The sequence below is a fragment of the Acanthochromis polyacanthus genome, chromosome 22 (genome assembly GCF_021347895.1).
Source record: "Acanthochromis polyacanthus isolate Apoly-LR-REF ecotype Palm Island chromosome 22, KAUST_Apoly_ChrSc, whole genome shotgun sequence".
NCBI classification, from domain to species: Eukaryota; Metazoa; Chordata; class Actinopteri; family Pomacentridae; genus Acanthochromis; species Acanthochromis polyacanthus.
Window position 1 is genome coordinate 9,026,663 of NC_067134.1, and position 23,730 is coordinate 9,050,392.

The window sequence follows — 23,730 nt, forward strand, 5'->3', positions numbered from 1 at the left end:
AAAAGCAAATTAATTTCTGTCATTTTCTTCATTTTTCTTCATGAACCACAGTGAGAAAAAATGAGAAGAATAAAAAACGGCTGGAAAACGGACATCTTTGGTGTTATTCTGTCTTTTCTGCCATATTTGACTCCTTGATTCTTTTTTTCACGTCGTTTAGCTTCATTTTGTCTGTCATGTTTTTGTCATTTTTACATCTTTTGTTTGGTGTTTTTGTGCCATTTTTGTGCATTTTTGTGTATTTTCTGTGTTATTTTAGCATTCTTTTGTGCTGTTTTGGTCTTCTTGTGTTATAACGCCACAGAAGACATTTCTGAGTTCTCCCTCCTTTATTCTGTTGCCATACAGGACTTAAGATTGAAAAATGAATCACAGAAGAAAAAAAAAATGAAGAAAAAGGAAAAATACCTGAAAAATAGACATCTTAGGTGTTATTTTGTGTCTTTTCGTGCCATTTTTAAAATCTCTTATTTTTTTGCATCATTTTAACTTCATTTCTGTCATATTTGGGGAGGGCAATTTTGTTTTGTTTTTCATTTTTGTGCTTTTCTGTGTCAACTTTGTGGTATTTTAGTATCCTTTTGTATAATTTTGTGTCATTTTTCTGTCATTTTCTGCATCTTTTTGTGTCATTTTAACATCTCTAAATGTCATTTCGGTGTTTTTTTGTGCCATTTTTGTGCCATTTTAGCATCCTTTTGTGCAGTTTTTGTCGCTTTGTGTCATTTTATTGCCACAGAAGACACGTCTGATCCTCTCTCCTTCATGTCGTTGTGTTTCCATAGAGCTGCAGGACTTCAGATTGAAAAATTAACTACAGTGAAGAAAAATGAGACAGAAGTAAAAAAAAACACCTGGAAAATCAGACATCTTTGGTGTCATTTTTATCTATTTATTTTTTGCATTGTTTCAACTTTGTCTTTGTCATATTTGTTGCTGTGATTTTTACAACTTTTGTGTCATTTTTGTGCGTTTTTGTGTCATTATTGTGGTATTGTAGCATCCTTGTCTCATTTTCATGTTGTTGCATCTTTGTGTCATTTTTGCATATTTCTTGTCATTTTTCTCTCATTTTGGTGTCATTTTGTGTCATTTTTGTGCATTTTTGTGTCATTATTGTGGTATTGTAGCATCCTTTTGTGTCATTTTCATGTTGTTGTTGCATCTTTGTGTCATTTTTGCATATTTCTTGTCATTTTTCTCTCATTTTGGTGTCATTTTGTGTCATTTTTGTGCATTTTTGTGTCATTATTGTGGTATTGTAGCATCCTTTTGTGTCATTTTCATGTTGTTGTTGCATCTTTGTGTCATTTTTGCATATTTCTTGTCATTTTTCTCTCATTTTGGTGTCATTTTGTGTCATTTTTGTGCATTTTTGTGTCATTATTGTGGTATTGTAGCATCCTTTTGTGTCATTTTCATGTTGTTGTTGCATCTTTGTGTCATTTTTGCATATTTCTTGTCATTTTTCTCTCTTTTGGTGTCCTTTTGTGTCATTTTTGTGGCTTTTGGCGTCATTTTTGTGCCATTTCTGCGTTATTCTAGCACCATACTTGTGCAGAAGAACATCGCTGAGTTCCCTGTTCTCCTTCATGTTCTTCTTTTTTCCACTGAGCTGCAGGACTTTAGATTAAAAATGAACTAACAGTCAGTATAAATGAGTCGGGAGCTTGAAGTTTTGAGGTTAATTTGCTTCTTCTTGAACTCATCTGAAAGACAAATTCCAATCCATCGACTTGAACGGAGACGTTTTGTGTTCTGAGCACTATTTTAACGGTTACGTAACAAACACGGCTGTATTCTTACATAATGGTTTTAGAAGCGCCGGCTGACAGTGGGGAGATGAGGTTCCTCTGACGTGGTGATAACACCAGGTTAGAGCCTGACACCGGCGCCGCTGATCAAAGACACATTTTGCATAATTAAACAAGACTGACGCATGAACTCTGCTTGCTTGTTTCAGCGCCGGCATTCGAGGAACCGAGCTATAATTAGAAAGCCTTCTCGCAGCTAGCCTCCATCCTCTGCTTTCTTTGTTCTTGACGGCGGAGCGGACGGAGAAGGAGGGAGGGGATTGAAAATGCTTAGCGGCTGAGGAGATTATTTTGTTTATTAGCGTAAATCAGCAGCGCTCAGGAAGGTGAACACATCTCAGAGGGCTGGTGTGATTGGCCTCCTCATGGGAGGGTCTACAGGAGGATCTGATCCCCGCCAGCAGCTGTTCCTCAGACCTTTACGCCCCCCCCCGACATGAACTCATGAACCCCGACAGTCACTTGAAACTCTGAACACCACAAACAGAAGGGTAGCATGAGCTGATAGCGGTCCAATAGACTGACTATGGCTTTAATGGACACAACATTACTCAGAATGACGGAGAGAGGAACAGCTTCAGATCGGCACTGACTTGTTCTAACTAAGGGGTGTCAAACATGCGGCACGCGGCCCAAAACCGGTCCTCCAGAGGGTCCAATCTGACCTTTAAAGTGTGAAAATTACACAAAAGTCATAACGGCAGATTGTAAATTAGCAAAACTATGAATTTAAAATAATTTCTAGACCACGACAAGTTGTTTGGATCAGAAAGTAAAATACCAGATTCATTTTTTGCCTTGTTCTTTTGCTTGTCTTTTTGCCAGACTTTTGTCATTTTTTCTCATATTTGTGCCATTTTGCGTTTCCTTTTTGTCTCGCTTGCATTTTTTTGTGTTATTTTTGTCATTGTGTTTTGCTTTGTGAATCATTTTTGTCATTTGTCCATTTTTTGTTGCTCTGTAACCATTTTGTCAAATTTTTTGTTTCTTTTGTGTTTTGTTTTGTGCCGTTTGTCTCAGTTTTTGTAAAATTTTATTTTTTTTGTCTGACTTGTTGTTTTGGGTCTCATTTTTGTCTTTTGTTTCTCATTGTTATCATTTTGGGTCTAATTTTTGTCGTATTTTTCCTTGTTTTTCGTAATTTTTTGTCTGATCTTTGTCTCATCTGTCATTTTGTTTCCTGTTTGTCCATTTTATGTAACTTTGTCTCTTGTTTTCTTTCATGCCGTTTCTCATTTTTGTAATATTTTCTCTTGTTTATGTCTATCTCTTTTTTTGTTTTTATTTATATCTCTTGTGATTGTAGGAACTTTTCTCATCAACAAAATATTTTAAATAATTATTACGCAACGAACGCGTCCCACAACACGTTAGCGTCACCTGTTGTTGACATTTTTGCCTTTTTGTCTCATTTTTCTCATTTCTCGTGTTTTGTGTCTTTTTTCTGTCGTTTTGTGTCTCGTTTCTGTTGTTTACATCCTCAATCAGTTTTCCTAAAGAATGGACAGAGCAAATCGATGTCCTCTCTTCTATTTTTCATATTTTCCTCACATTGTTAGCCTTGATTGAACATCTCACTCTACCTCATATTATCAGGATCAGACTCATTCTTTTTACTGTTTTCCATCAGTCAGTTTGTCCTCTTGGTCAGCAGTAGCAGCTAGCTAAATATCTAGCTTCTACTGCTGAGAAAAAGCTAGCATTAGCATGGATTAGCAACCCTGTTACAGTGATTAGAGAAGGGTTAGCAAACAACACATAAAACATGGAATAACAATGATACCATTGATGTGGAAGCTGAGCCAATCATGATAGTTTATCTATTATTGATCAATATGGAGCAGAAAACTGGTTGATTTCTCAAAATTTTTGATGCCAAAATGTCCTCCAGTTCTGGAATGATCCAAATGCGGAAATTTGGGTGTTTTTTTTGTTTGTTTTTTTACTACAAATCCAACTCAGATTCAGGCTATGGAGTTTAGAGGGTTGAAAAAATGAATCCTCAAAGGACAGATTTCTGTTTCTGGTTTTGTAGGAAGCTCCAGAAGGCAACAGGAAGTTGTTTCTGACTCGTTTCAGTAAAACGGTTTTGGAAGTCGGACCTCAGATGGATTCAGGGGCGATTTCAGGGGATTCAGATTCAATCCCAGATTTGATCCAACCTCAGCGAAGCCCGACCTCCGTTTTGGCTTCGCAGCAGCTTCATTAAACACAAAGGGGCTCCGATGATTGGATGGCGCAGGACGAGCTACATCTCTAATAGAATATCTGGCTCCGCTCTGAGCTAATAAAACTAAAATGGCTGTCGGTGGAAATGAAGACAGTCTGATTGGATTTCTCTGGATTAATCCCTCGAGAAGAGTCCAAGGCGTAGAAGCGGCTGACGCACACACCCGGACACACAAAGCCCCGACAATTACCACCAGCGCTTCTAATGAAACAGTGTGTGAGTGCTCTGCTCCATAAAGCAGGACAGCCCTGGTAGAGTGGAATACTAAACACTATAAAAACACCATTTAGCCTCGCAGAAACAAAGCCGCCGGGAAGCAGAGTTTCCCTCGTTACTCGCTGCATGCTTAATAGGAACTCCACCAAATAAAGGAAAGTTCTACCCTTTTAAACAAACACCGATACAGGCTTCTGCAGTGTTTTGAGATGCGGCTAAAGAGCGTGTATTTTAGATGCAAAGTGTCTCTTAGTTCCACTGTGGCATCAAAGTAAGCATTCGTTCTGTTACGTCTCCAGAGACCAAAGAAAAACAGATTTATTAAAAAAATATAACATCCATCAAACTGCCAAGGAAGTACAAGGAATACCAGCCAAGATTTTTGCCGTTTAACCAACTGTTTGTCATTTATATTGTTGTTTTGTGCACATGTAATAATGTGTAATAGTAATCTACAGCGCAAAAAATATTAGCTTAGCAAAAACAAAGCCTGTAAACTTGTCAGATGCTTTTTCGCAGCATAAACACAGCAGGACACGAAATGGAGATTAAAAATGACTGAAAACAGCGACACAAAAACATGACCAAAAACTAAATCAAACTGCAAATTTCAGCAAACTGTAATGGAATACAGCCGAAAAACTTTAAACAGCACCTAGAAACAGTTACCGACAATGACTAAAAACAAATACTAAACAACTAGCTTTGGCAGCTAAAGTAAAAGCGACAAACGGACTGAACAGGATCTAAAAAAACCGCAGTGACTAAAAATGACTCAAGAAGTTATATAAAAAGTGACTGCTTCCAGGTTTTTATTAGCAGTTTGATTTTGTTTTCAAACAGCGACTGAAGACTACTGAAAACAGTGTGATCGTAAACAGTGAGTGAAAACACCACCAAAATGGAAACCCGAAAACAACTGAAAACAGTAGCGTCAAAAAGCGACTAAAAATGAAAGTAAACAGTGAATGAAAACACCTGATGGATCCAAATGAAAACGCCAACCTTCTAAGTCCCAAATGATTGAAAACAGCAACATCAAAAAGGCTGAAAACAGGGGCTAACAGAGGCAAAAGGTAACGAGGATGACTGAAAAGAGAGACAGAAAAACTGAAAATAAAAGCAAACAGTGACCACAAACAGCTGAAAACAGTGACATAAAATGGCAAGTATACCTGAAAGTAAACCGTGAGTGAAAACGCCAAATGGATCCAAACGAAAACATCGGCCTTCTAGGTCTGCAAATGACTGAAACAATGACATAAAAAGCGACTGCTTTCAGTTTTTTTCAAACAGCAACTGAAAACGGCCAGTATAAATGAAAGTAAACAGTGAGAGAAAACGCGACAGAACAATGGACCAAAATGGAAACCTCCAAAAAACTGAAAACGGCAACATGAGAAAGGGACTGAAAACTTCTTTTCCTTTCAGCTTTTCCCTTCAGGGGTCGCCACAGTGAATCAATTGCCTCCATCCTGTCTTCTGCATCCTCTTCTCTCACACCAACCACCTTCATGTCCTCTTTAACCACATCCATAAACCTCCTCTTTGGTCTTCCTCTAGGCCTCCTGCCTGGCAGTGGGAAACTCTGCATCCTTCTACCAATATATTCACTCTCTCCTCTGGACATGTCTGAACCATCTCAGTCTGGCCTCTCTGACTTTATCTCCAAAGCCTCTAACATGTGCTGTCCCTCTGATGGACTCATTCCTGATCCTATCCATCCTGGTCACTCCCAAAGAGAACCTCAGCATCTTCAGTTCTGCTACCTCCAGCTCTGCCTCCTGTCTTTTCCTCAGGGACACTGTCTCCAGACCAAACAACATGGCTGGTCTCACCACAGTTTTGTAAACCTTTCCTTTCATTTTAGCTGAAACTCTTCTATCACACATCACAGCTGACACTTTTCTCCAGCCGTTCCAGCCTGCCTGTACACGCTTCTTCACCTCTTTTCCACACTCTCCATTGCTCTGGACTGTTGACCCTAAGTACTTCAAATCCTCCACCTTCTTGATCTCTTCTCCCTGTAACCTCACTCTTCCACTTGGGTCCCTCTCATTCACACACAGATACTCCGTCTTGCTAACCTTCATTCACGCGAAATCAACCAATCTCCACCAATTTTGCGCGGCCTTGCAATTTTGTCCAATCACTGCAACTTTCCCGCAATTTTGGCCCGCCTCCTGTGAGTTCCACCAATCAAGGACCAAATGACTAGACTTCGGCAGTGATACGGCTTAAAGTTTGGATCCACGGATTTGTTAAGGATTCATAGCGGCACGGCGTCTGATAGCGGCATGGTAACCATGGCAACAAGCTACCTCAGCGGCTTGCCGATGATTGGTTGTCACCGTCTCCCACAATTTCATCACAACAAATAAGCTTAAAACATCGCAACTTTTATCGCAATTTTTTAGAAAAGCTGCCGCGAATTCAGGCGTTTTCAGCAGCAACAATCACGAAAAACGCCCGTGAAATCCTGGAGGGACTGGACTGTATAGCAGGACTTTATATGGTGGTGAGTAAAAACAACAACCCTGATAGACTACTTAACACAAACAGGGAAACTTTACGTGGTGTGGAATCTGTGAATAAGGTGTTTTTTTTGTCACCACTCAGGTGCTAAATTTTATCTGCAAGCATGAACACGAATAGGAAATGAATGGAAGCAAATGAAAATGAATGGAAGCAAATATTTACAGCCCTGAAATAGTGAGTCTAAAAAGCATTTTATTTTAATCCTGCTGAAGGTTCTGCTGCTTCATCTTTGCATATTTCTGCTGAAATCAAAGACAGTGAAACCGGCCTGCTGTTTAACTGGACGACCAAACGGAGTGAAAACGACCTTCGGTTTTACAGCGTTTTAATTTTCCATCCGTTTCACACTCTCCTACTTCCAAACATTCCTTCCATCTTTCCCTTCAAGTCCGCCCGGCAACCATTTTGCTCCACTTTCCCACTACAGTAAAAATATCCGGCGTTTGATGTTTCCAGCCGAGACGCTTCCTTCGCTTCAGCCGAACACCTGAAAGGAAGACGTGCGTTTGATTCCTTTTTTATTTTTTGCAGTCATCCAGAGGCCACTGAATATTAGAAGTGATTTTTCTGACAACAAATGAAGAAGCGACGAAACCGAATGTTTTCTCAAGTCTAAAGATGCCTTTAGGACTCTGAAATGGAATAAACCACCGACAAAGAGATCGGAACCGTTTATCTCACTGTAGCTCAAATGTGGAAGTGAATGTTGGGTATTTAATTTCTTAATATTCCAAATCTGCATTTTTATCCAAACCTTTTTCAGCACCATCACTGAAAAAACAACTTTAAAGCTGCTCTACAAACTGGTAGCTCCAGCTGGAACCTTTGATTTCACCACTAAATGCTCCCCTCTGTGTAGTAAAGGTTCATGATTTGAAGTTTTTTCCATTTTCCAGACTTGGCCCACCCTCTCCCTGCAGCACCAGCACTCCAGCTCGCCTACAAATCTGCTCAAACACTGTAAACCTGATCTGCACAAGAGCTACTTTTTAAAAAGGACAGGATTGGTTCTTTAGGTTTGTGTAATATTCTGAAAGTCTGGAGTTTAAAGGTGGAAATGCTCAGAGGTGAGCATTTGGGAGTGAAATCAAAAGTTCCAGTCGGAGCTACAGATTTGGAAAATTTTGTCAAGAATTCAAATGCCCAAAAGTGTCAGAATATTTGCAACCTGACCGTTGATCACATCTGATTCATTAAGAGCTTCACATTTGAACTGAATAACACAGAATTTTTTGTTTTTTGCAAAATTTGATTTGATCAAATTAAAGTGATTTTGATTAAATCAGTTTCCTATTTGAGTGTTTCGTCAGAGTTTTGCTGATTTTTGTCAGCTTTTTTTCCCTGTTTTGTTGTTTTAATCTCATGAACTTCTGGTAGTTTCTGGGTAATTTTTGTTCCTTGATTTGGTTTTATATCCGTCTCCTCTCTGCTTAGTGTAAACACTGCCTGTAATTCAATTGAAAACTCAGATTTTTTGCCATCTGACTGTTGATCCCATCTACGTCTTGAAGGATTTCGCAACTGCAGCAAGAAATGAGGAATTTTTTTATTTTTTTATTTCAATAGTTGAAATTATTTATTTTTTGCCAACCCTTAAATAATAGGATGTGTAGAATAAAGCCATTTTGATGAAATCAGTTTCCCGTTCAAAAGTTCTGTCACAGAGTATTTGCTGATTTCTGTTTTTACTCCATGAACTCCAGGTAGTTTCTGGATATTTTTTGTTCCTGTTTGTTTCTATAGACTATATATACACTATACTTATTCATCTTTTTTTAAAAGTTATTTTCTTGGCCTTTTTACGGCTTCGTTGTATAAACACTGCCTGCAGTTCAATCGAAAATGTTCTCAGAATTTTCACCACCTGACCATTAATCCCAGCTATGCCTTGAATGATTTCACAACTGTGGTAAAAAAATGAGGAATTTTTGGGTTTTTACAGAATTTCAGCAGAGCAACCGATTTATTTTTTGGCATTTTTTTTTTAAATTAAATGATTGAGGAAGTTTTCTGCTTACAAACGAGCAGTTCAAGGGCTGTAGGAAAGTTAAACATCTGCCACTGCTACGTTTTCTGGCTCCGATAAATATAAATGGTGTCATTTTTGCACAGACAGACTCCCTTCAAACTCAACGCTTGGTTTCGTGTTGCAAAGGAAGTAACGTACGCAACATTTAGACGTTTTGAGCAGAAAGACGAGGCGTTTGGTTTTTAAATGCACGCAGGAAGAGGTGAGTGCTCAAATCTGGGAATAAAGCAATGAGATAGATCTAACGATGAAGGCCCCTCTCCTCTCCTGGCTCCTCGCCTCTCCTCCCTCCTCCATTCCCACCAAATAACCCAGCTGTCTTTGCAGGGGCCGACAGGCAGCCGTTAATTAGCCAATCTCACGCTCCGTTAGCCGGCCGCGGAGACAGAACGACGTGGAGGAAGAATAGACGTGGAGCTGGAGAGAGGCGAGAGGGGGTGGGAGTGAAAGTGGGCAAGAGTGGAGGGAAGCAAACAGATTGTTAAAGTGGGAGAGGGTGAATAGAGGAGGCAGTAAATGGAGGGAGAGTGGCATCGAGAAGTTTCCCAAAGAGAGAAGGAATTCAAACAAAGTGGTGAGAGAAAGGACAAGAAGAGCTGTTGAGGATGATGAAGTGGTGAGAGCGGAAGGACTAGATCGCTCCTTTAACCGTTTCAGGTGAACCTACAATGCTAAAAGAAAAAAAGAAGAAGGGAATTCAAGAGCAGCAGCAGGTTAAATAGCAGCAAAACCACAGCACCGATCAGAGCCGGAAACCGTAAAATCAAAGAGTCGTTGGATTCTCAACTCTCAGACGGTCCTTAAACCAGCTTCACCAAACGTCATCTTCTGTCACAATCTTTTTATTCCACACAGCCGAAAAGAAGCAGTTTGTTTTAATGAGGAAATGGAAAAAATGGAAAATTCAGAGCAGTCATAGGATAAAAATGGTGACTTTTTGGCTGAAAAGAAATAAATTTAGAATAAAAAGTCGACATTTTTTCTACCAATGGTTACACCTTTAAAAAAATTGCATGTTGATGTCGTAGAATTATTCTTTTATATTAAAGAAAATCAACTTTTGGTTCTTCTTTTTTAGTGATTTACGGCTCTGTAAGTCTGAAAAATGAGCCCACGGTGAGTAAAAATGTCTAGAAAGAGTTAAAGTTCTTTAACTAAAATATAAAAACACCTTTAAGGGACAGAATTCTATTATTAACATATAAATAAGTCAGCTCATATGTTGTTAAACCTTTGATGTTCCGTCTCCATTCTTTACGGTTTTATTTTGCAGCACATGCAGCAGAGAACATACCAAAGATGATGGGAGTCAAAGTGGTGTTTTCACAGATAATTCTTACCGACTTGTGAAAATGTTGGAAATGTGGCGTTTTTTTTTTACCCGCTAGAAGACGTATAATGAGCAAAATGAGCTTAAGGATTAAGGATTTACAGTGTAAAAATCACTGAGAGGTCAGATTATCACAGATTTTATCACCTTAGAATAATCACATTACTAGTAGTTGAGCTCTTATTTGAGTAGCAGTTTAGATTTATTAGATTAAAAACAAAAGCAGCTGAAGTCAGTTCACCTTTTATTCAATACGAGACTCCTCAGCATGGAGGTTAGCACATTTCTGGAGAGACGGGTTCACTGTGGTAGTCCTAGTGAACTCATAGTGAGGCATGGAGGTGGAACGGCACATCTGAAGGACGGTGGAACGTCGCTAAAAATGTGCTAACCTCCATGCTGAGGAGTCTGGTAATAAAAGAGGAACTGACTTCAGCTACAGAAGAAGAATCAAATGGAATGAAATGAAAAGACCCAGAAACTGCTTGAGCGTCAGATGTCTACTAATCAGCTTCCACCTGAGAATCTTCCACTAATGCAGCTGAAGACAGAAGAATGGGAACTAAAGGAATCATCTCAGCTTGACAAAAACACGACGATTAAAAACGACGGCCGCATTTCCAGATGAAAGTTTCAAGAAAATCAGAGAAAGCAAAGAGATTTCTGTCCAACAAACTGAGCTGAGATTCCACAAATAAGCAGGAATTCTCACCAAAACGACTCCATTTCTTGGAAAAAAGACATTTCGGCGCGTGGGTGTTTCTCTACAGTATCAGTGAGCACATCTTCTAATCCAGAGAGTCTTTCTTTTGCTACTTTCAGCAGCTAGGAGAAGCTATTTTAAAACAGGCTGCTTGGATTACTGAGGTTTGAAGTGTTTTAACAACATTTGGCTCTAAATGAAGACAGAATCCTGGCGGATGATTGGTAAACGTATTGATTAGCGGCTCTGCTGTGTGGCTGACGTCTTGTTTGGAGGCTAACAGGAGCTAGCGTTAGCGTGTTTGTGATCCAGGGAGGAACAAAGCTTTGTTTTCTCCCAGGAGGAACCGAGCGCTGCGCCGCTGTTTTAACAAAAGAACTCCGGAAAAAAGAAGAAAGAAAGGCGGCGCTATGTTGTGGAAGTGTCACAGTTTTCAGCGGCTTCAAAACATAGAGAAAAACATCTCTAATGGTGATGTCACCGATTTTAAGAACGTCTGACAGACGAACGCCACGAGGGCCGCAGAGACGCCGTTTATTCCAGCGCTACCCAAGGTTTATAGGGTCATCACAGAAGAACAGCAAACACACCACGCATTAAGCTAATCTACTATTTTCCAAGTCATTTTTGCATATTTTTCAGTAATTTTCATGTCATTTTGGTGGTTTTTGTGCATTTATGTGGAACTTTCATGACATGTTTGCAGATTTTCGTGCCATTTTTATATATTTTTGTATCTTTTTGTGTCACTTTTGCGTATTTTTTGAGAACTTTCATGATATTTTGGTGTTTTTTTTGGCCAATTTTGCATAATTTTCATGTAGGTTTTGCATATTTTTGTGTCATTTCTCTATATTCTTTGAGCCTTCAGGTCATTTTGGTGTTTTTTGTGCAATTTTGTTCATTTTTATGCCATTTTCATGTAATTGTTGCACTTTTTTTTCACTTTTGCATATTTTTGGAACTTTCATGAAATTCTAATGCTTTTTGTGCAATTTTGTGTCATTTTCATGCCATTTTTACACCTTTTTGTGTCATTTTTGCATCTTTTTGTCTCATTTTTCCATATTTCTTGGAGCTTTCATGCCATTTTGGTGTTTTTGAGCAATTTTGTGCATTTTTCTGTATCATTTTTGCTACTTCCGCATGTTTTCTTGAATTTTTGTGAAATTTTAATGTTTTTTGTGCAATTTTGTGTCATTTATGCATCTTTTTGTGTCAATTTTGCATATTTTTGTAATTTTCATGTCATTTGGTAGTCTGGGAATACCCAGACTGCCTGTGCACTCATTGTCATTTCGTTTACTAGGCAGTCTGGCGACCTGGGGTTGAATTTGTCCCTGAGTCAGGGATCCAATCACAGGACGGGGAGGGACAGTTAGACGATGACGCACACTAAGCGACTACGCGCAATGCATGATGGGTTGTTTGAGAAGAAGCGTTACCTTTGTTGTCGTGTTTCCGAAGGAACAAGCTAGTGGACTCGGTGGGTTTGGGCAGGTCTTTTTCAAAGTCCTCGGTGTCTTGGACGGGGTGGGTTCACGTTGTCTTTTCGATACGCTGCTTAACCGGACGTTCTCTTCCCATTGCCTGAATAAAGGAAAGTCTTTTTCAAGCCGACCGAGTGTGGAGGTGCAGCGCTGGCAGCATCTGTTTGACTGCTCCGGCTCCGGGGTGACTATCAGGTCCATCATCGCTAACCTATCTGATATGGTCGGCGTTGTTTTTGACACAAACATATCTGTGGAGTGTGCATAAACACGGGGTCCACTTTCCCTCATGTTTACTTTACATAAACGGCAAGAATCGTCCGGCGACATGGCGAAAGAAGCAAACACATGAGCAAACACAGCAATGATTCTTTTTCGTGGTGCTGCCGTCGCTCTGCATTTACGTCAGCGGCTAGCAGTGACACGATTGGCTGTGAGCTTCAACTGCCCCAGACTGACTGACATATGCAGCGCCCAATCAACGGCTGTGGAAAATTTTAAACTGCTCCACCCCTACAAGAAAATGAATAGCAGGTACCCAGCCTGTATCTCACTTGAGATTCAGGCTGGTGGTAGCCAGCCTAGTCATTTGGGCTTTTTTGTGCAAATTTTGTGCTATTCTAGCATCCTTTCGTGCTTTTTTTTTGTCTTTCTGTGTCATTCTAACTGTGCATTCTGCACAGAAGACATTTCTGACATCTTCCATCTCCTCCTTTATGGTTGTTCTGTTTCCACACAGGCAGCTGTGAAGGTGCATAGAGCTGATTATGTGTGTTTTTATTATTTTGTTTTCCATCTTCTTAGCTTCATTTTTGTCCCTGACACTGTTGCATCTTTTTTTTGTGTCATTTTAGCATTGTTTTAGTAAAATTGTGCGTCGTTTTAATGTCATTTTTGCATATTTTTGCATCATTTTAGCATTAAAATTGTGTGTTTTTGTCGTTTTAATGTCATTTCTGCATATCTTTGTGTCACTTTTGCATAATTCTTGTCATTTTTATGCCATTTTAACACATCTCTGTCATTTGTGGTGTGTTTTTGTGCAGTTTTTGTGTTATTTTAGCATGTTTTTGTGCCGTTTTTGTCTCTTTCTAACTGCACAGAAATCATCTCAGAGTTCTCTCTCCTCCTTCATGTTGTTCTGTTTCCCTAGAGCTGCAGAATTCTAGATTGAAAAATGAACCACAGTGAGTGAAAATGAGCCAGGAGCTAAAACCAGCGAGTCAGAAGGTTCACATTTTGTCCCAACATGTCAGGAATCAAAGCGCTCATCGTGGGAAAACACTACAATCACCGAGACGTTAAATATCTTCGATGTCTCGGCCGTGATGTGCAGAGTTCTTCTGTTCTGCACTGAAGCAACACAATCGAACTTGAAATGATCATAAAGGGCATGACGGCGTTAAACAGACGGTATTTACCGGTGAGCTGCACTAATGGAGGGCTGAGTCACCAGAACAGAGAGCACCATCACTACCTGACGAAGCAGTGAGGAATAATGAGTGTTTCAGTGTGAAAACAAGCTGCAACAGGAGAGTCATCTCAGGCCATCTCTGAGGAATGTGCTGCACACACACACACACACACACACTCATCACACACATCCACTGTTGCTCAACCTCTTCCTCCTCGTCCTGTTGATTCAGAACAGAGGTAACTAACCGCTAACTACCCCACAGTGAAATAATTGGAGCAGCAGCACATTAGGACAAAGGTGCTGCTTTTTTTTTTCCTTCTTTTCTGTGCGTAATCAGCGTCACGCCCAACAAAAACGCATGTGAGGACATTAGAGCGAGTGAAGGTTTGGCTGAATCGGAGCCAACTCAAACACCACACCTCTGTTGACACACGTCACTCGATACCGGTCGGCGAACTGGACTTTTTAACCGCTGCGTCACGAGTTATTTCACCAGGAATATCAGTCGGCAAAGACTCCAGTTTGAACCAAACGCGCTTAAAATCCTCATGTTTTAGCGTTTCCTCTTCATTTGACAGGTCTCATTTAGAAATTCACCAAAATAAAACAAATCACTTTAACCAGAGTCTGTAAAATACGAAAAATTCTGCTCTCTTTGATGCAATCGTGAAGCCATAAGTGACTCAGCTGAGACCAACGGTGCAATAATTAAAATTCAGGGATGTTTCAAAATAGTGACAGAACGCACAGTCACCATTGATATCCCAGTATTGGCACACGATGTTTTACATGTTGATTCTTGGCTTTTTGGATTTTTTATCAAACAAATGAGGAATTTGTGCAGAAAAACTTTCAACTTGGGTTTGAACTTATGTGTAATTGGCTGTTCTAGCCAGAAAATTCACCAAATCTAAGCTTGAAATATCGCTTTTCTCGATTCTCAATTAATAATTCGCCAAAATTAAATAGTTTGCTTTTACCAGATTGTGTAAAAAATAAAAAATTCTGCTCTCCTTGATGCAACCGTGAAGCCATCAGTGACTCAACGGTGACCAACAGTGAAATGATTAAAATTCAAGGAAGTTTCAGCTGAACTGCATCATTATGGAGGTAAAATATTGACAGAATGTAGAGCAACCATTTAGGATTTGTAAAAAACTAAAAATACTGTTTTTTTTTAAAGCAACGGTGAAGCCAAAAGTTCAGGGACTTTTCAGCTGAACTGCAGGCAGTGTTTACACAGAGCAGAGAGGAGACAAATATAAAAACTAACTAGAAATCACAGTAGAATACCCGTTAGTATGTCGAGTCCATGTGTTTTTTTTTCAGTATTAGTAAAACTTGTGGGCGCAAAGCTGCTGCATATGCTGACTTTCATTTTTGTTTCAGATTTTTAAAAGGTTTGAACCTTTTTTTCTGGATTTTTTCCATCACATTTTTACTCATTATCAAGAACCAAAAGTTGTCCAGCATCTTCCTTTGTGGAAAAAAAAAAACAAAGCCGACACGACATACTTTAGATTTTCACTCCTTACTTACATTTGGAATTGGTTTGCTTTTGTCTCTGCAGTTCAGCTAAAAAGTCCCAGAATTTTTGTCCTGTGTCCGTTGGTCGCAGCAGAGTCGCTCTTTGCTTCTTAGCTGCAGCGAGGAGTGCAGAATTTTTTGTTTTTTACAGAATCTGGTTTGAGCAAATGACATATTTTTGGCCCATTTTTAAATCAAACATGCAGGATAAAGGGATTTTGATGAAACATTCAGTTTCCCCACATGTGATTAGTTCAAGGCCCCTCAGAGAGTTGAAAATCCACTGATTCTCTTTGATTTTACAGTTAGTGGCTCTGATAAATGGTGCCATTCTCCAGGTTTTGGGGTTAATGCACAGCTGTAAATATCCATAACGCCTAACATGTGCTTAAACCTGCAGAGTCCAGCTGTTTTATGGTTAAAAAAAAAAGAAAGAAAGCAGGTGTTGAATGAGAGATTTCCAGGCCTCGTGTTAAAGCGTCGCTCAGAATACCTTCATTCACACACAGAGTGGAAGCAGATGTTCTGCTCGGAGCTCGTTGTCCTGATGCCCGTCGTCTCCACAGGAGGTTCACAGACTCTAATCTGTTCTAGCGTGACGTGGAAACCAGCGCTCAGAACCAGCAGATGCAGCGGCAGGTTGGTCTGAGTTTACAGGACTCACACCAGGAGGCTGAACGCTCACTTTTCCTCCTCCAGCAGCACTGAAGGCATTTCCTCTTCTTCATACTTGTGCCGCTCTCTTTGCACAGACACTCGCTGTTAAAGTGTGCAATCGGAAGCAAAAAGAAAAAAAAAAAAGCCAGCGAACACTTTTGTCAGCTGAAATGACAACAGGCCCTGGCAGCTTTTAATAGCTGCAGCTAGCTGGCTAATTGAGCTTTAGCGCCATGAGGTGGCTGTCACCTGATGCTTCCAGGTGAGGAGCTGTGAAAACGAGCACCAGACAAGCAGCCCAAGCTCTGTGCAGAACACAGTGAATCCTAAAGGACTCCAGGCACAGGCTGGTTTGAATCAATGCAAGATGTAAATCAGTGTCAATCACCTCAATTACTGCATTACCTGTTGGTGAAATCAGTAACAGTTAACCCTTACAAGGCCATGTTATTTTATATGTATTTGCATGTACAGCCGTGTTTCTGGATAAGTACATATACTAAAACCACCTAATCCATAAAAATATCGATCAAGTCTTGCGAGGTCGCATTGTCGTAGACGTTCGTCATATTGAATTTCGGCGGTACGCGGCCCCGATAAGAGCTTCGTAATTGCGGCTTCGTTATAACGGCTCATACGGCTTTATCGTTTGAAACAAGAACATTTGGGGCCAGTGTTTATATCGACTTGAATGTTCGGTTTCGGCTGTGTGTACGAGTAAGCGGGAACGAGTATACTCGGTCCTGACTTTTTAAGGGGTAATGCAGCAAAGCTCAGCTGGATTCAAGTCAGGCATCATTGTTGACTGTTTCACTTTTTGTTCTTCACCAGAAACTCTTGTTTTGTCTTTGGATCGTTATCAGGCTGGATGATGATTCCTCTTCTGCCAGTATTTTGGTTAATCCACAAATATTCATCAATAAATATCATCTCCACAACACCTTTTCCGCTCTTACAGCTCCATCTCATCATACTACCACCTCCATGCTTCACTGTCAGGACTATACGTCCACTGTGGTAGTTCTGGTCAGGTTCACACCAAACATGATGTCGTCTTTGTGGTCGTTTTACGTCTTCCTCTGTTCATTTTTCGTCTCCGAGGTCATTTTGCGTCTCTTCTTGGAGTTGTGTGTCTTTTTGTGTTGGTTTTTCACTGCTTGTTGGTCAATTTGCATCTTTCTGTGGTCGTTCTGTGTGGTAGATTTGTGTCTTTTTGTGGTTCTTTTCCTCTCCAACACCTTTGCCGCTCATACAGCTCCATGTCATCATCACTCCCATCTTCGTTCTTCACTGTCAGGACTATGCATTCACTGTGGTCGTCCTGATTAACGTTGGACTCCATCTGAGCTTATCTGGACCTCATCTGATCAAAGAATGCAGTTTCAGCATTGAGTGAACTTCATTTTGTGTTATTTAGCAAAGTGTCCTCTTGCACTACTTCTAATCCCCACAGCTAGATTGTGAAAGTAGTTCACTGTCCGTGGAGTCATTTCAGGAGGTCGACTGCAGCCATGACCTCTTAATAATCTATGCTTTCACAGACTTTTCATTCATCTTCCTGGAATCTTTTCGTGAAGTCTCCCGGTCAGATTTTTCAGTCCATTTCTTTCCCATGTGGAGCCATGATGAAGCCCATAGATCCAAAACTGAGAAAGCTCAACTGTTTACAGGTCGTTTCTACTTTGACGCCCAAACTTTAAATACAGCCTTTCAAATGACGCATGTAGGAGTAGATATCGTTGTTGATTGTTCATTACAGGAGATCCGCTACCGTTCAGCTTCAAGCAAACAACGGAAGCTAACTTCTCCTTGAGTCGTTTGACACTGAAGTTACATTGCACAGTGATGTAGTGACTTCTGTAGTATGGTTTATTCATGCCTCTCCTCCTTGGAAACCAAACCCTGCGGTGCTGCACTGCTGTGAGGGAACGTCTGTGTTCATGCATGATCATACACACATACATGAGCACACGCTGCGAGGACCACAGGTGCAGAGGAACGCGTTTGAATACAGACTAAAGAGGACTTGGTGTTCCTCTCTGCTCATGTTTGCGATAATGCACCATAATTTCCAAAGAGGTGGGCTTCATCAGCTCGCTTCTATAGAAAACACATGTTGGACGGAAAGAAGGGACGATGAGGAGGAGGAGGAAGCGGTGACAGATGGGCAGAGGGAGGTGGCGAGTTCTGCATGATGTCACGTGATGCGTTTAAGTTAAGGACGAGGAAGAGGAGGCAGGACGGATGGATGTTTAGGGCGACGGGGGAAGGGATGGATAAATGACGAGAGAAGAAGTGATAAATTACACCACAGATGGAGCCATCCTACATTTCTGTTCTACGGGGAGTTTGCACTACTACGAATGAGGCGTGTTCTCGCATACAGCACTGAAATTTTTATCACAACATCTATTTTTACAACATTTCAGGGAAAAAAAAACACAATGCTTTTTACTCCACTGCACTAATCTGAGCCCCAAAGATACCATTTACTTTATGGATTCATATTTTATAGACGTGTGGTGATGATGTACGCTGAACCACAAATGTTGCTTCACCTCAAGCTGGAAGATTAAAATACTTTCGGTGTGGAAATGTTAAAGATTTGTGCTAAATTCGGACAGCATGTGCGAAGAGGCACCATGACAAAGACTTCTGTAGCGGTTCATAGCTTCAATCAGCGTTTAAAGAGCATGGAAGAATCATTTTGAGAAGTAAATATCAATTGATATGTAGTTTGAACTGCTTGGTTTGTGGACTCATGAAAGGAGACCGATCACTGCAGCCATGATTAGCGGTACTACGGCTCCTGATTACTGCTAACACTGTTTTCAAAGATGTTCTTTGATCTTCATGGATCCTGTTCCATCTTTGTGAAGCCTCTCAGTCAGACTTTTCACTTCCTTTAACAGTTCTTTTCCACAAGGAGTCATGATGAAGACGGACACGTCCCAAAGGTCCAAAACTGAGAAAGTTCTGCTGCTTACAAAGACTTTCAGCTACCACAGCTTAGTGTTTACTTTGTCCGTCCCTGACATTTCAAAAATGTCAGAGGTTTGAAGATTACCTGAAGCAAAGCGTGCACCACTGGCTGCAACATTAAACCACATTCTGATATGAAACCGCTCAAACCTGCAGCTTCTTGTCTCCGATTAAAAGAACCCACCATCTGGTAACGCTGACCTCAAATCTGAGCTGAAGGGAAACATAAAACCGACGTGTTGTCATCTGCGAAAACAAACCCGCATTTCAAGCCCTAACAAAGGAAAGTGAAAGTGTGTGTGTTGAACAGCAAGACGGTGCGTTTCATGTGTGAAACCATTTGAAATGCAGAAGCCACATCACTCCCATTAGCAGCGCCACTGACAGGTCGGCAGCTCAAGAACAAAACACACCGATTCAGTCTGTTTATGGGCGTTTCTGCACGCTCTAATCTGCAAAACGAAAGATTCACGTGGAAAAGACGTCTACAAACGCAGAAATGGGAAGTTTTTCTGCTAGCGTGAACAGCCGAGCGAGTAGAAGATGATCAGGGTTTCAAAAGGCATGGAGTTTAATATTTGAACATTTCTCTGCAGCGCTGCTCTTCTGAGGTTCATCCACAGTTCTTCAAGGACGCTTCAGTCACGGGACGGCGAGGGCAAAAACCTTCAGCCGGCGCCTCTCGAGGACGCCGTTGTGGATTTTGAGGTGCGTTCGGCATCATTATCCTGCTGCAGTGGCCGTCCTGGAGCTGCTCTTTAATTAAATCCATTCTTCCCTCCATCAGTGAAACGCTCCTCCTGCCACCAGCGGCAGCACCAGCCCACAGCGCCATCGATCCAGCCTCAACACTCAGATGTTCTGTTCGCTCCTCACAGCCCAAAAGTTCTAATCTAACTCCCAGAATGCATCAGGCTTCTTCTGATGACAGAACTGCTGATTTGATTCACGGTACCATTGATCTTACCACCAGTTGTCTCTTTTCCAGACTGCTGACCTCCTAAAACTCACCAGCGACTAAGAAATGCAGAAAATCCTGTTTCTCAGAGCCAGAAACTGGAAAAACTTGGTCACATTTTCAACTGTCCAGTGGTTCTAGACGGCCACTTCTACTGCATCATAAAACAGTTTTTATACTGAATTACGGTACATCTTTTTTTATTTTTATTTTTGTGGAATAAATAAATAAAAAAATCTACTTTTACAGAAGACATTTCTTCATTCTCTCGCCTCAATGCTTTTCTGTTTCAGCAGAGCTGCAGGACTGTAGCTCCCCCCCCCCCCCCCATTTTTTAGCTTCATTTTTGTCACTTCTGCATCTTCTGTTGTCATTTTTGAGTCTTTTTGTGTCATTTTTGTGTTATTTTAGCATCTTTTGGTGCAATGTCGTGTATCGTTTTGAACTTTCATGTCATTTTAGTGTTTTTGTGCAAATTTGTGTTATTTTACCATCCTATTGAGCAATTTTGTGTCATTTTCATGTCATTTTTGCATCTCTTTGTGTCATTTTTGCAGATTTGTCCGTCATTTTTGCATTTTTCTTTGTAATTTTCAGGTCATATTGGCATTTTTTTGTGCAATATTTGTGTTATTTTAGCATCTTTTTGTATTTTTTTTGTCCCCGTGTCTGACATTTCTATCTCCTCCTTCGTGATTCCCATTGAGATACAGGTGCATCTTCTTTCTCTTTTTCTTTATTTCTTGCATCTGGTAAGCTTCATTTTCATCTGTCAGTTTGTCCCTGTCACTTCTGCATCTTTTTTTTGGTCATTTTTGCGTGTTTTTGTTCCATTTTTGCATGTTTTTTGCTATTTTTATGTCATTTTAACACCTCTCCGTGTCATTTTGGTGTTTTTTGTGCCATTTCGTGTTTTAGCATCATTTTATGTTGCTTTTATCCCTTTGTGACATTCTCTCTCTCCTTCTTCATCGTTGTTCTGTTTCCACAGAGCTGCAGGACTTGAAAAATGAACCACAGTGAGGAAAAACATGACAGGAAATAAAAATAAAAACAAAAAAAAAATGCCCAGAAACCACCCAGAGGCATGATGAACTGAGGAATCTGCTACCTGAAAACACTTTACGTCTCCCTAAAACCTCCTGCTGCTTCAATTAGCCGCTGGTCGGAACAAGGTTTTGAGGAGTCGGAGTGTTTAGAAAGCTTTGATGATTGTGAACAAGCCACAGCCTCTAACAAGCTAATTAAGGGCTGAAGCTTTTCTGCCTCTTTGCCTTTTCTTCTTCTTTTGCAACAAACCACAATAATGCACTACTAAGTTTAACTCTGGTAGCTCCTATCACTGTGGGCTCATTTTTCTCTGCAATATAAAGTCCTGAACCTTGACGGAAACAGAAGATTCATGAATTTGTTTGTTTTTGGCAAATTTTTAAACAAGATGTACAGAATAAAACAATTCTAAAGAAATGTCAGGATTTTGAGTTTCCCAACGAAACCAAAAGTCAGAAACGCGAAGTTCTTGAACTGCTAGAAAATTAAAATTCTGACAATTCCTCTTGATTTCACAGTTTTGTGATTGGAAACAGTGCAACTATGGTAATCTTTATTTTTTATGCTCAGATTTGCTTTCTGATGGAGCAGCAGGTGATGGACGAGTAGTTCAAAGACTATTGGAAAGTTTAAAATCTGATAAATGGTGCAATTTTAGCGATTTCGTACAGACAACAGGAAGTGACATGACTTAATGTTATAAAAAGGCATACTGTGCGAGTTACGTTCAGAGTTTTCTCATTGGGATGCAAAAAGTCACAGAGGTCATCGAATTTTTAAGATGCAGCAATCGTATCTGGCATCAGACTTAAGCGTTGCAGACAGACGAACCGACTAACTACAGCATCTAACAAGCTAACAAGGGGCTGAAAACTTTTCTGGATCATCTTCTGGGTTTTTTTTCGCCCCAAACGAACGACAAACCAAAATAATGCAGGTGAAAGTGCTGAAGACTGTCTTCACGGTGGATGTGAGGTCTACCTGTGTGTGATGGAGTGTATGGATGTGTTTGTGATGTACCGGTCTTTGGGGAAGATCCAGAGACGCTCAGCGAACACTCCATCTTGGCCGTTTCCCACGGATACACGCTGCTGGCATCTGATTGGATGGCGATGGAGAAGGACGGGCCTGCAACGACATCATCTCAAATGAGCTTCATTCAAAAAATAAATAAAGGCGACAAACACCAGAGAACCTCAACCAAAACCAAAAGGACTCTTTCAGATAAAGTCTGCGTGTAGATGTGAGGTAAAACATTCAGAGGAAACAGCAGGACTGGAAACAAAATTGGACATCATTGAACGAGTTGGAAACCACTGCTGCAAAACCAACACAACTCGTTTAATGACCCCAAAATATATCCATATTCAATGAAATATGGGTATCTTTTGACTCATGTTGTGCATCAAAGAGTTAAAGATTAAAGACAACCTCACGGGTAGAAGTTCTGACACCCAACAAAGTGTTGGTCTGAAGCTGGTTTGGTTTCATTATCTATTTTTCCGTTAGAATCTAAAAACCCTCTGAACCCTGAAACCCACCAGCAGGTTTGAAAGACGTGTCATTGTCGGATGTTGTCAGGATTTCGAACTTTCCGATGGTCCTGAACTACTCCGTTGGGGAAATGAACCAAATCCAAGTTCGAAACTGTGACATGGCATCAAAATCGCCTCATTCTATACATGTTATTTAGAAAAAAAGAAAAAAAATCAACTGCTTTCTCGAACCAGAAAATAAAAAAATTTGTGATTTTTGGTGTAACGAAACATCGGACATAGTTTTATAATTGTACATGTTGGCTCACTCTCATGAACCAACGGAACGCTTTACTAGAACCCAACAACCTCTGTATTTGAAAGGCAGGTCGTCTGTACAAACTCGAAATAACGCCATTTATCATAGCAAAAAATTGACAATACGCTTAAACTTAAAATTACATTTCACCCAAATCACTTTACTCTCCAAACTGTGGGAAAAGGAGGAACCCAGGAACAACCACTCAACGGCTGATCGATGCTGGAAAGTTCCTGCATTTACAGAATTCTGAAGTGAGAAACTCACAAACCGGCTCTGCTGGTGGAGCGTTCACAATCGATTATTGTGTCTGTTGTCAAGGCGTGGTCCAGGTGAACACCCACTTATGTCACACTGGTAACATTCTTTTAATTTGTAACAAGTTGCTGATACTCTCCACAGGTGACAATCAGAATGAAACTAAAACCTCTAAAACTAGTACTGGAACCCTCTGAGCAGTGTGCTTATTTAGCTCTCGTCACAGTTTTTCCTCACCGTGGGCTCATTTTTCTCTGCAATATAAAATCCTTGACCTCTATGGAAACAGACGAACCATGACCAGAAGGAGAGGGAGCTGCAAAATGTATCGGTCAAGAGTTACGTTGCTATAATTCCATAAAAATCATTAAACACTGCCTGCAGTTAAAACCGAAAAGTGATGAATTTTTGTCATGTGGCTGTTGGGTGCAGCTTATGCTTCTTATGGCTTCATTTGTGCTGATAGAAAAACCTTTTTGTTTTTATAGAGAAGCCAGTTCGAGAATTTGTTTATTTTTGGCAATTTTTTAAAACAAGATATACAGAATAAAACGATTCTAAAGAAATATCACGATTTCAAAGTTTTCCAACAAAACCGAAAGTTAGAAACACAAAGTTCTTTGAGTGTCAAAAAATTAAAAATCTGACAGTTTCTGTTGATTTTACAGTTCTATTATAATAAAATGTGTAGTTTTGGTGACCTTTTATTGTCTTAAAAACATGCCAATCATTATTGT

At 40.3% G+C, this 23,730-nt stretch overlaps 1 protein-coding gene across 1 annotated transcript in view; it reads right to left on the minus strand.

The window, feature by feature from the left end:
* ptgfrnb (prostaglandin F2 receptor inhibitor b) overlaps positions 1–23,730 on the minus strand; it is a 98,910-nt gene that overhangs the window by 12,711 nt on the left and 62,469 nt on the right. The window contains exon 11 of the mRNA XM_051941666.1: positions 21,962–22,069. Coding sequence (XP_051797626.1) covers positions 21,962–22,069 — 108 coding nt within the window. The remainder of the gene's footprint in view (positions 1–21,961; positions 22,070–23,730) is intronic.